Source organism: Paroedura picta, chromosome 15 (assembly GCF_049243985.1).
Source record: "Paroedura picta isolate Pp20150507F chromosome 15, Ppicta_v3.0, whole genome shotgun sequence".
NCBI lineage: Eukaryota > Metazoa > Chordata > Lepidosauria > Squamata > Gekkonidae > Paroedura > Paroedura picta.
In genome coordinates, this window is record NC_135383.1 from 18,357,138 (window position 1) to 18,369,174 (window position 12,037).

At 51.1% G+C, this 12,037-nt stretch overlaps 1 protein-coding gene across 5 annotated transcripts in view; it reads right to left on the minus strand.

Annotated features, from left to right (window-relative positions):
• The window catches only part of NCOR1 (nuclear receptor corepressor 1), a 120,292-nt gene that overhangs the window by 3,171 nt on the left and 105,084 nt on the right, over window positions 1-12,037 (minus strand). For 3 of the 5 annotated variants that reach the window (XM_077311821.1, XM_077311818.1, XM_077311819.1), the window contains exons 44-47: window positions 11,388-11,530; window positions 7,912-7,965; window positions 4,864-5,085; window positions 1,093-1,275 (exon numbers count right to left, since the gene is read on the minus strand). In XM_077311821.1, coding sequence (XP_077167936.1) covers window positions 1,093-1,275; window positions 4,864-5,085; window positions 7,912-7,965; window positions 11,388-11,530 — 602 coding nt within the window. The remainder of the gene's footprint in view (window positions 1-1,092; window positions 1,276-4,863; window positions 5,086-7,911; window positions 7,966-11,387; window positions 11,531-12,037) is intronic. The other 2 variants (XM_077311822.1, XM_077311823.1) reach the window with 2 other exon arrangements.

The window sequence follows — 12,037 nt, forward strand, 5'->3', positions numbered from 1 at the left end:
AGAATCCCATCAGAATCCCCCAGTTCTCAAGAGACACTCAGTTTAGAATACCCCTATTAGATTCTCGCACAGTTTAGGATCCTCCTGTTTGAATCCTGCAGCCGTTGAGGGATACACAGCTTAATATTCCCCAGTCCTTGAGAGATACAGATCTTAAAATTCCCCCTATTAGAATCCTGCAGTCCATGAGGGACACAGAAGAATTAGAACCCCCCCCTCCCCGTTAGTATCTCACAGTCTGTGGGAGATACCCAGCTTATGCTGCAGTGAGGCCAAACTCCACAGATAACCACACCCTCCCCTCATGCTGGGATCCTCGGTGGGGCTTGAAACACACACAGGGAAACCAGGAAACCGTTTGCACTCTGTTGTCACCAGTATTCACTCTGCCACCAAGAGGTTCCCCAAACCCCCCCCCTCAATTAAATTCCTTAGAAATAGTAACGATTCTAGACAAACCATTTAAGCGAGAAGCTTCTCCTTTTCTCACAACCTGGGCGCCCAGCCCACCCCCAAAGCACAGACAGCAGGAGGAAGAGAAGCAAGGAAAGCAATCAAGGAAGGAAAGCTCTCGAAACAAAATCTAGAGAAGAGCCACATGTTTAAAACAGGGAAAGGACACAGAGCCTGCAGCCCCAGGTGACCGGCCTGACCAACTCCGCTCTCGGTTCCCGACAGGTTCCCCCCCCCCCCCAAACTCAGCGTGCCCTGGAGTGGTTAGAGCGCTGGACTGGATAAAGCCCGGTTCAAATCTCACTCAGCCATGGAACCCTGCTCGCACTCAGCCTAGCTACCTCGTAGGGGTGTCGTGAGGAGGAAGGAGAAGAAAACCGTGTGCCCCAGCTCCTGGGGGAGAGGGGCAGGACAAATGAGCCAGTGCATTTTTCCGTGGATTGTGTCCCACAACCCTTAGAAGAGCCGGGAGGGAGCTTGTGTTGGCCTTCAGGACCCTGGGCGGCTTCACCATCGATTCCTGACCCCAGCCTTTTTGCTGGAGCAGCATTCTTTAGCAGTGTAAAGCCTTGCCATTGGGGGCCCTGCGGCTCGGGCCTCCCATTCCATCTTGCTCTCCCGCCCACTGGCGCCGCTCACCTGTCGAGGAGGGCCTGTCTTCCCACGACCACACGGGGGTCTGCCTGTGATAGTCTCCCTCTGAGTGCACCGACGAGACAGACGAAGGCCTCTCTGCTCCCAAATAGCCCTGCCCGGGGATGGGCGACTTAGACTTCCGGCTCCCGGATTTGCCCATCAGCTTCTGCTTGCTGACTCCTCCTCCTGGAAAGGGGAACGGAGTCAAGAGTTGGGCTGCTCAGCCGGCAGGCGCCTCAACTGCGATGCCCCATGCACCGTCCAGCGCATGCTCAGAATCCTGACTGCGCCTGTCTCGCGTGGCTCGATTCAATGAAAATGGTTCAAATCCCCCTGGGCGCATCAGTGCCTCCTGGACTTCCCAAACAGACACAGTGTGGGCTTCAGGTGCGTTCAGAGGCAGGCTCAAACGCCTCTGGCTGCTCTTGGTTGGCTCCCTGCTAAGACCAGGCCTTGCTGGCTGTTCGGGGATTCTCTGGGGAGGAGGGGAACATCTGCATGATTAATTAGATTTCTTTGAGTCGCTGCTCACCCAAAGGGTCTCACAGTGACAAACAGCATTAAACACCTTTCTCAAGACAGGACAAGGAAAAAGCATGCTTGTGAAGACACGTGAGGTTGCCTTCTACTCAATAAGGCTATCGTTCGCGTCTGTTCAGACAGGCGATGGCTCAGTCTGGGTTTTCACACCCCCTAGTGCCCTGTCCTTTTTAATGGGAGACACCGGGACCTTCTGCAAGCAAAGCAGAGGCTCTTCCGCTTGGTCACTGCCCCTCCCCTAAGCGAATGTTAGAAAACTGCCTTATACTGAATTGGACCTTTAGTCCGTCAAAGTCAATACTGTAGTCAATACAAAGTCAATGGCAGCGGAACCTCAGAGTCTCACCTGTAGTCTGAACAGGGTCTCACCTGTCGCCTCAAGATACTGGGGATGGAACCTGGGACCTCCTGCATGTCAAGGAGACGCTCTACCATTTAGCCCTCCCAGGGGACGACACAGAATTCAGGGCCCTTTCAGAAAGGTGAGGCTGAGATTAGATAAAAACTCTGCAAGGGGAATGGAGCCTGTTTTTCACGAGACAGGAGAGCAGCAGTCGGAGGGGTGAGGATGGGCTCTCTTAAAGGCATTCCGAGAGGAATCTCAAAAGATTCTTGAAGCTATCTCGGTGAGGCAGAGGGCACCACTGGGCAAGGGGTCGCACATGGCAAGTTCCAGCTTCGATTCCCTGGTGTTTTCTACTTGGGTGCTGGGTGGGAGATTTCTGTGCCAGAAACCCTGGGTGGATGAGACGGTGCCCAGTGAGAGGGGATAAGGGCTTCAGGCTCAGCAAAAGGCAGCTCCAGAGGTTCATCTCCCACTCCTGATGGGGAAAGAGTGTGGGGGGGGGACCGATGGTGGGTGGGAGGGTGCTTGCCTAAGGTCACCTAGCAAGTTCATGGCAGAGGTGGAATTTGAACTATAGACCGCCAGGCGCTCTCTCCACACTCCACCAGCTCTAGAACCACAGGAAGGAGAGCAGTTTGTGCAAGCCAAACCCAAGAGCGTTCGGAATGTACAGGTATCCCCACCACCAACACTACTACTACCACTTGTGCAATACCATAGCCCAACTCATGACACTGGGACATAGCAAAGTACCCACAACTCCTGCTGATGGTGAAGACAAGACAGAATTTTCAGGGACTGGAGGGGTGGGCTTGGCACTGCCCTTGATGCTTAAATGGAAATATTCTTCTCCCCGTAGAGTCAACCTTAAGAAAATCCTTCCAGGAGATTTCAGTGGAAGGCGCCTATTGACCAGCGCCCGAGCTGTCACCAACCCTCTCCCAATCCCTGGAGCTGTCCTGCTCATTTATTCAAAGCATCTGTCAGATTTAAATATCTATATAGATATAGATACACAGGGTTGTTTAAAGTGCCAAACAACTTTGATCAAGTATGTGGGGGAGGGGAGGAAGACTGAATGAATGAGCCATGAATAAACCACTGAATGAATCAACCACCAATTCAGGGCCCTTTCCCTCCGTCCTTCCAAGAGGTGGCTGATGCATCCATTACTTCGCAAAAGCTACGGGCACAGAAAAACCATGTGGCCACTGTAGTCCAGTCTCTACTCTTCTCGTTCCAGGCCAAGTGACCGAGAGGGCATGAGGAGGTCAGCACTGGGTCTCTTTGGACAACTCATCTGCTCTGGGCTTCTTTCAGTCTGGGCTGCAGAACAGAGATGGCTCAGTTTCTCTGCAGCCTCGGATAACAGTGCATCCGGCCATCCTGCGGAGAGGCCTGGAGGAAAACCATCAGGGGAGGTGCTTTGGACTGGGTGCAAGGAATTCCTTTAAGGACCAGGCTGTTGCTGTTGGAAACCAGCTGTCATTGGTGCGGGATTCGCCCTGTGGGGTTCCCGCAGCATGTTGTCCTCTTCCCTGCACGGATTCCATTTTTATAAGAAAGCCCCGAGGAAAAATCGCTCACGGCTTTGGCTCCGGGGGCCGTCAATGTGCTGACAGCTCCGTATCTCTGTGCCTGAGTCTTCTGGCGACGAGGCGTCTGCCTTGAGGCCCGGTCAGAACTGTGGTGGCTAAATTTAACTGAAACTGAATCTGAATGAGACTGAAGTGAACGCTAGTCAGGAAGGCTGAGTCCCTGAGGGACACCATACTTTCCCACTTCCAGTGAGGTTCAGCTGACCTTTGGTGACTCAGTTAAGAGCTTTGGGGCCGCGCTTGATCTGGCAAGTTAATGGCGCTTGATCTAGAGCAGCAAGTTAATGCAGCTACAAAAAAATATTCCAAACTAGCAACCATTTGCTTCCAGCTTGGTTTAGCCTAGAACAGGGGTAGTCAAACTGTGGCCCTCCAGATGTCCACGGACTACAATTCCCACAAGCCCCTGCCAGCTGGCAGGGGCTTGTGGGAATTGTAGTCCGTGGACATCTGGAGGGCCGCAGTTTAACTACCCCTGGCCTAGAAGATGGCCCCCTACCTGGACTTGACCACTGCGCCATAGGAATCCTGAGGCTAGACTACTGCAAAGCATTCTACTTGGGTCTGCCCTTGGTTTCAACTCAGACTCCGCTTAGTACAGAATGCTGCAGCTTGGTCATGGCCAGGAATTAGCTGGAGCAGAATTATGATGTGCAGGCTACAGTCACTCCATCGGTTATCATGTTCAACTTATGGTGCTGGGTATACCCATCGTGGCCTTGGCTTGAGCCCATATATCTGTGGGACTGCCATGATCTGAGATGAGAGCTTAGATCACCTGAGGGTTGCATGCTTCCATGGGTTGCATGCTTCAAATGGGCAAACTGACCACTGCCTGGACATGGGCGTTCTCTGTGGGGCACCTGCTATGTGGGCTGGCCTGCCTGACGAGGCTCTCCTACATCTGTCGCTCCACAAACGATACAGAATTCAATTCTTTTTTTATACCCTGCTTTTCACTGACCGAAGCAGCCTCAAAGCGGCTGACCATTGCCTTCCTGTCCTCTCCCCACAACAGACACCCTGGGAGGCAAGTGGGGCTAAGAATGCTCTGAAAGGACTACTCTGTGAGAACAGCACTATCAGGACTGTGACCCAGCTGGCTGCAGATGGCGGAGAATCAAACCTGGCTCGCCAGATCAGAAGCCGCTGCTCTTCACCAGTACGCCGGGGTGGCTGACAAACGGCAAAGCCGGAACACGCCGCGATCGAAATCTAACCACCTTGCCTGTCTCTGCCCTCATCAAAAGGGACCCAAAGCCTCTCAAGAGCCAGGCGGCGTCTTCTTACCCGGATTGGGGGATGGGTTAATATCTTCCCTCCGGGCGTCGCTGTTGGTCGGCAGAGCCGAGCCGGAGCCGCCAGACGCCAACCCCATGGGCTGAGCCAGGACGATGTTGTGGTCCTCCCCTTTGTCGTCGAAGTTGCCCATTAGCGCCTTGCGGATGATGTCCTCCAGGCCCAGGTTGCTGGCGGGATCCGCAAAGGAATGACCTCGAGCACTAACTGGACCTGGGAGGAGGAAGGAGACACGGAGGGGGGGGGGAGAGTGGGAGATGACATGTGCCCCGGGGGGCCGGGGTGGGGAACACGGACCAAGACGGAAGAGAAAGGAAAGAGGCAGGGGAGGGAGGGAGGGAGAGAGCGCCAAAAGGTGAGTACAGTCGATGCAAAGCTCAAAGCTTTATCCCAGGATCAAACTGCGGCCCTCCAGATGTCCATGGACTACAATTCCCATGGGCCCCTGCCCGCATTTGCGGGCAGGGGCTCTTGGGAATTGTAGTCCATGGACATCTGGAGGGCCACAGTTTGACTACCCCTGCTTTAGCCAAACAAACTCTGACATGGCTGAAAAGTCAAGTCTGACATGCGAGCAGCTGAGCATTAGAGCAGGGCTGACTTGCACCGTAAGGGTCAGGCTTGTCACATGCATGGAGAAGGGATGCCACTCTGCGTGCATTAAAAATAAATAAATAAATAAATGAGGGTGCAAGAAAAGTTAACACACGCGTATGCATAGCTGGGACAGACACGGCTCCTGAAATACCCACAGCTTCAAGCTGCCAAGTTTCAGGGAACAGCCTCGGGGCTGCCACGATGGGACAACTGCTGGGTCTTAAGGGCCTTCTCTGCCAAGGAGCTCTTGCATGTCTGCCAAGGAGGCTTGGCTTCCTGCAGAGGATTCTGGGATGTGTTCCAGGGCACAATCCATGGTTAAAGCAGGGCCTTGGCCAGGCTTCCAGGACCTGAGTGGATCCCTGGGTAAACCAAGCGCTGTTCCCCGAATCATACTTGACTCTGCTGTAGCACTGCACGTAAGCCCAGGGGCAATGCAATTTGAAAACTAGCAAGCTGGTTCTCCTTCCATGCAAGCAGAAAGCCTGTCCGGTTCTCCTTCCATGCAAGCAGAAAGCATGTCAAAATCAAAACCTGCGCATCGCATTACTCTTCTCCCCCACCCACCACCACCTGGGAGATTTTTGCATCCCTAAAGGCAAGTAGAGAAGACCAGTGAGAATTCTGCCTTGTATGCACCAAAGCATGAGAGTGTCAGCTCCGGCCCCCACTACATTATTGGCCCTCCAGAAACCACATCCGGCCTTCGAGAACCTGTGGCTCCACAATCCGTGGGCGTTGGCAGGACCCCATGAAGTTAGCAGGCGGGATGAAATTGTGGCACCTGGTTTGACTGAGACTCTCCCGATCACACAGAAGGTCTACGCCAAAAGTAGAAAGTGCAGGCCTCAAGGTGAACAAGGTCCAACTTTCTCCATGGTGTTTGGCAGAGAAAGGTCCCTGTTTTCCTGGTGGTTCTTTTTCACTGGAGAGGGTAGGCTTGAATCTGAGCCCACCTTTTGCAAGCAAACCGTGGGCTCTATCCCCTGAACCACAAAAAAAGGCTGTGAACATACAAAGCTGCCTTAAGCAGCAGGGGGAGACTGACTCTGGGTTCTACCACTGTGTCGTGTCCCCTGATGGCAGCGGTGCAGACAGGCCCTCTGCCTTTCATGGGCAATTCTAGGGATGGACATGCTAGCTTAGGCTTTATCAGCCAAGGTTTCGTGAAACCCTTGAGTTTCTTGACGGCCCTGGACGGGGTTCCCCAAATGGATGGGAATTAATTCATTTTTAATATTTTAAAATTTGTTAAACACTTATTGAGTGATATGACCATATACAGTCATGTCAACCCCCCCCCACCTCCCACAATGGCCAGTGATGGGCCTGGAGGGGGTGGGAAGGGGAGGGGCCCCAGTTGGGCATGTCCACAGCTCTGCTTCCCAACCATATTCTGCACGATTGCGCCACTTCTGGGGTTTCTTGAAGCCTGAAGAATGTTTCAGGGGTTTCTCAATGGTAAAAACAGTTGAGAAAGATTATGCAAGGTGTTCTCCTGATCAGCTGTGGCCCATCCCCCAAAGCAGCAAACAATGCTAATCTATCAGGGGTACGTGTGTTCTGACGGTGGTGGGGGAAATTATGTGAGCTCGAATTACTGAAACTCCTGCCACTGGAAACAGACAAAATGCATTCAAGCCAATGCATTTACCGCAGGTCCCAGATAGTAAGTCTATTTCCTCCCTTCTCAATGCTGCTGAAACAGTTTGGGGTTTGCAACACAGAGACACCTGGACACAGACACCTGGTCTGGAGCTCCATAAGGGCAAAGGCTGGCTCTCCGTCACACCTAGCTACCAAAATAACCAGAAGAAGTCATGGCTTACAATCTAATGCTCTACCTTCTGCTGTGCTGTATGGGAGATTTCAACAGATCCCACACCCAGCTAGATTGTGCCCCTGTGGACAATGCTGTATAATTAATTACACACGTTTTCTTCCATTGTCCATTTTATTCCTCGAACTAAATTTCTTAACTCACTGCTGTGTAAAAGAGAACTGGCATTCGGATGAATGTAAGATTCAGTTTCTTTTGACATCCCAGAACCCTGATATAATTGAACCAGTTGCAAAGTTTTTATATCTTGCCATGAGAAATCGTGAATGTATTATGTCTTACTCTAAAGCATGACCTTTGCCTTTGTTTTCTCTGTATAGCAGTAGATCCTTTTGCACTTTCCCTCCTTATATTGTACTTTTATATGCTATTAAAGGATTGTTGTTGTTGTACCAAAATAACCGGCTGAAATGACTTCAGCTCAGCTTCTTGTCAGATCATTTGCTGTTTCCTTCCTCATCACAATGGCACGAACATTTCCCTGGGATCCAGACCCCCTTCTGGTTTTGGAGATGTCTGCTTGGGAGAGCAGGTTGCTGTCCGAGAAAAGCAACAGGAATGAGGATGAGCCTCGCGGTGGGCACGGTTTCAGGAGCACTTACCTGAGGTGGTGACCGCTGGCAGGTTAAAGATTTCTGTCCCTGGCTGAGCAGCAGCTGTTCACAGGGGGGGGGGGAGGAGAGAAACACACACAAATGCTTCATTTAGCTAGCCAGCCTATAAGACCGCATCTGTGAAAGAGCACAGCCCTCTGAATCAAAGTCTCTCTCTCTCTTTCTCTCTCTTAGATCCTTGGCTTTTGCTCTGGATCCTTGGCTTTTTGCTCTAGATCCTTGGCTTTTTGCTCAGGTCCTTGGCTTTTGCTCTGGGGGGGCTACAGGAGAAGGGAGTCCAGCTTCTCTCAAAATGGGGGAAGACGGTAGATCCTGCATGAATCTGATTCCCCGGGAGGCAAGTAATTCAATAACCACTTGGAGTTCTTAGTCCTCATGATGTGACCAATGACTGCCCTGCAAAGATGCATACCCAAACCTCCCCTTCGTTTCAGACGTTGCCCTGATCGGTGGCCTGCTTCTGGGGATCTCAGCACTGATGCAACCCCCTTGGCCAAAGAGCTCCCAACCTCCTGCCACATCCCTGGTAGTTGTGTGGACAGGCCTCTGTGAGGGATGGCCCTCATCAGTTCTGAAGCTCTGGCCAGGCGTGCAAAGTGTGCAGAGGCCAGGAAAACGACCCCACTCTCCTTTGCTAACTCTCCTACCCTGGGATGAAGCGTTTCCCTCCTCTGACCGACTACAGTGAAGTCACAGCACTAATGAGAATTTTAAATACATGCTGAAAATGAAATTGTGTTAAGCATCCACGGGCCTCCCTCCATTAATCTCGGGGGTATTCCCACCACTAAACTCAAATGTGAACCCAAAGAGGATAATCATGTCATGCCCATTGACCAACTGGCGTGATAGAGAGGAAAATGGGAGCCCTGCAAGTTTTTATTTATGGCTTAATGTGATTTTAATTGTACGATGCATGACGTATGATGGAAACCACCCCAAGCTTATAAAACTAATATACTAGAAATAAAGAAATAATGTTGGTGTTGTTTTTACAAGCTATCCTCATCCTCATCAGGTCTCAGCTACAGGTGTGAACGTCTGGGAAAAGCGACAAGAATTTTCTACTTTTGCCCCACAGAAAAGCTGGAAGTTTCAGAGAAAATCGCCTGTATTTTCTCTTTTGGAATGGACGGAAACCTCTAAGAAAAGGCTTCACTCGCTCAAAATGTGAACGTGCTGTGGCAGTCCATGTTTTCAAGACTTATACTATTTGAAGACAATTAAGCCTGTTCACAATTGTCTTCAAAGCCTGTTCACATGAGCCTCTTGTGGCGCAGAGTGGTAAGGCAGCCGTCTGAAAGCTCTGCCCGTGAGGCTGGGAGTTCAATCCCAGCAGCCGGCTCAAGGTTGACTCAGCCTTTCATCCTTCCGAGGTCGGTAAAATGAGTACCCAGCTTGCTGCTGGGGGGTAAAACGGTAATGACTGGGGAAGGCACTGGCAAACCACCCCGTATTGAGTCTGCCATGAAAACGCTAGAGGGCGTCACCCCAAGGGTCAGACATGACTCGGTGCTTGCACAGGGGATACCTTTACCTTTACCTTTTTTAAGCCTGTTCACAACGAGTAGGCTGTAGCCAACCCAAAGGCTTCATTCTGGCGACGGCTAATTCCGTTTCCAATTTGCTACCTGTCCAACTGGGATGAGCCGAGAAGGCCGATCGGAATAACAATGTTTCCGTTCCTGTCTTCTACAATGTATGCTTTCTATTTTCAGTTTTTATTTCTTCCTACCTCTCAGGCCGCCCAAACTACGATGCCTTGGCATGTCAGCTGAGGGCAAAGAATCTGCGACTCTTTCATTTCTCCCATGGCCCAAAAAAATTTCCAGAAATTTAATGTCGTTCTCTCAGGCAATGACTTCTTACTCACATACTTTTTGCCTACCTTAAACATGGATGTGCACTCTGTCCCCACTGTCATGAGGACCTGACTCTGTTGCCCTTTCAGCAAAAGCCTCCAACATGCATGGGTGTGTGTGTGTGTGTGTCTAAGCCACTGAAGCCCTGGCTGCAGACGGGAGAATACCTTAAGATGGGTAGCCGTGTTAGTCTGTCTGTAGCAGCAGAAAAGAGCAAGCGTTCACTTGCACCGTAAAGACTAACAAAATTTGTGGCAGGGGGTGCGCTATTGTGAGTCACTGCTGACTTCTTCAGCCCCATAGTTGCGGGCCTGGTTGGGTATTTGGAGAAGTGAGCAGTCACGCACAAAAGCTTCTACCCTGCCACAATTTGTGTTAGTCTTCAAGGAGAATACCTTGTAAGTTGGAACACCTTGCCTTTGGCAGTGCTACTCGAAAGGTTTAATAGTATCCCATGCTTTAACAGACGGAGGATGTGGTACTAAACAAACTGACAATGTAGATCAGGGGTAGTCAAACTGCGGCCCTCCAGATGTCCATGGACTACAATTCCCAGGAGCCCCCTGCCAGTGAATGCTGGCAGGGGGCTCCTGGGAATTGTAGTCCATGGACATCTGGAGGGCCGCAGTTTGACTACCCCTGATGTAGATCATAGCCTTCTGGATTGCCCTGAACATTCAGGTTGGAGAGCTGAATGGATTTGTCCCTTGCTTAAGCAGGACTCTCTCTCTTGGTTTTTAAGAGACAAAGACAAACACGTAGTCTTGTGGGTAGCTAAATTTGGTGGGACGGGGGTTGCATTCAAATCACGTTGAAAGAAAAAAAAACCTTGGCTGCCCTTTGAGTGTGTGATGTTCACTGCTTATGATTCTGATTGTGAAAACAGTGAAAAACCCTCACTGGGCTTCCTCCTGCATTGTGAAGTGACAAAGGATATGTGTGTGTGTGGGGGGGGGGGAATTGACTACACACTTTTGGCAGCTGGCATGGTGAGATTAGCCATTGTTTTACTGATGTTCTGTTGATGTTTCTACTGTATACTGTAAACTGCCCTGCCCTGAGGGGCGGTACAGAAACCTATATAATTCTAATAAATAAGTAAATAAAATTCAGTTCTAAAAAATTAAAGAGTTTGAACACTGGGAGCTGGCATGTCATTGTGAGGAGTCACAATGACCTGCCCTCAGACACCCCTGTCCTTATTCTTTGGGGAGAGGTGCTGTTTGGGGCAGGACCCCTGACTACGAGAGCCCTGGCAGACTTGCACGGCCAAACCACTGACAGCTGCCTCTGAAGGTGGGCAATTCTGCGTCATCTGTGCCTCAGGCCGAATGAACCGGCCTCATCTGATGCAGAGAGGCAGTCTCAACTCCCCCCCACCCCCCAGAGGAGCCCGACTGGCAGATCGGGACTGTGACTCATGCAGGTATACAGGAGACCTTTCACCATTTGCTTTTACGTTGTTTCTACTGCACTAGCACTTCTCCTGCGTCAAACTAGTGCGCTCCAGTAACCAAACTGGGAATTATATTTATAAAGTCAACAACAACAACATCAAAGTGGGGGGGAGGGGGAAAACAAAGAAGGCAAAACCCCTCTTACCCATCTCAGAGTCGCCTCCACCACTGGAGTTCAACTTACGAAATATCTCCTGTTTCTTGGACTTCACCATCGGTGAGGTGCTCTCGAGCTTGGTGAAAAACGAAGGCAGGTAGCTGATGCTCCCTGGAGAACGAGAGTCCGTCCTGCCGAGACCCAAGAAGGCACCCGGGGAAGATATTAACACAAACGCCAGAGAAGAGGGCCCGTGCGCCACAGCCTGCCTGCCTGCCCAACGCTCTTTTAAAATCTCTTAAAACTCTCTGTGGGTGCCTCGCCCGCAAAATAAAGTGGCATTTGGTACCTCGCCCACCGCATGCAAGCTGCCCCAGTGACATGGTTCCAATTTAGCGGCCCGTTGGGAAGGCACAGGCCCCCTAATAGACGACTCCAAGCTTACAAAGAAGTCATAAAGCGGGAGGGAGAACATATGGCCGGCAGCAAAATATGAGATGGAGAAGAGTTTGTCTTTATGCCCTGCTTTTTACTACCTGAATGAAGCTCAATAGCAGCCCACAATTGCCTTCCCTTCCTCTCCCCACAACAGATGCCTGATTGGCCCACGGTCACCCAGGTGGCCGCAAGTGGAGGAGTGGGGAATCAAGCTCGGCTCTCCAGCTGAGAGGCCACTGCTCTAATTAAGCTCAGAGCCT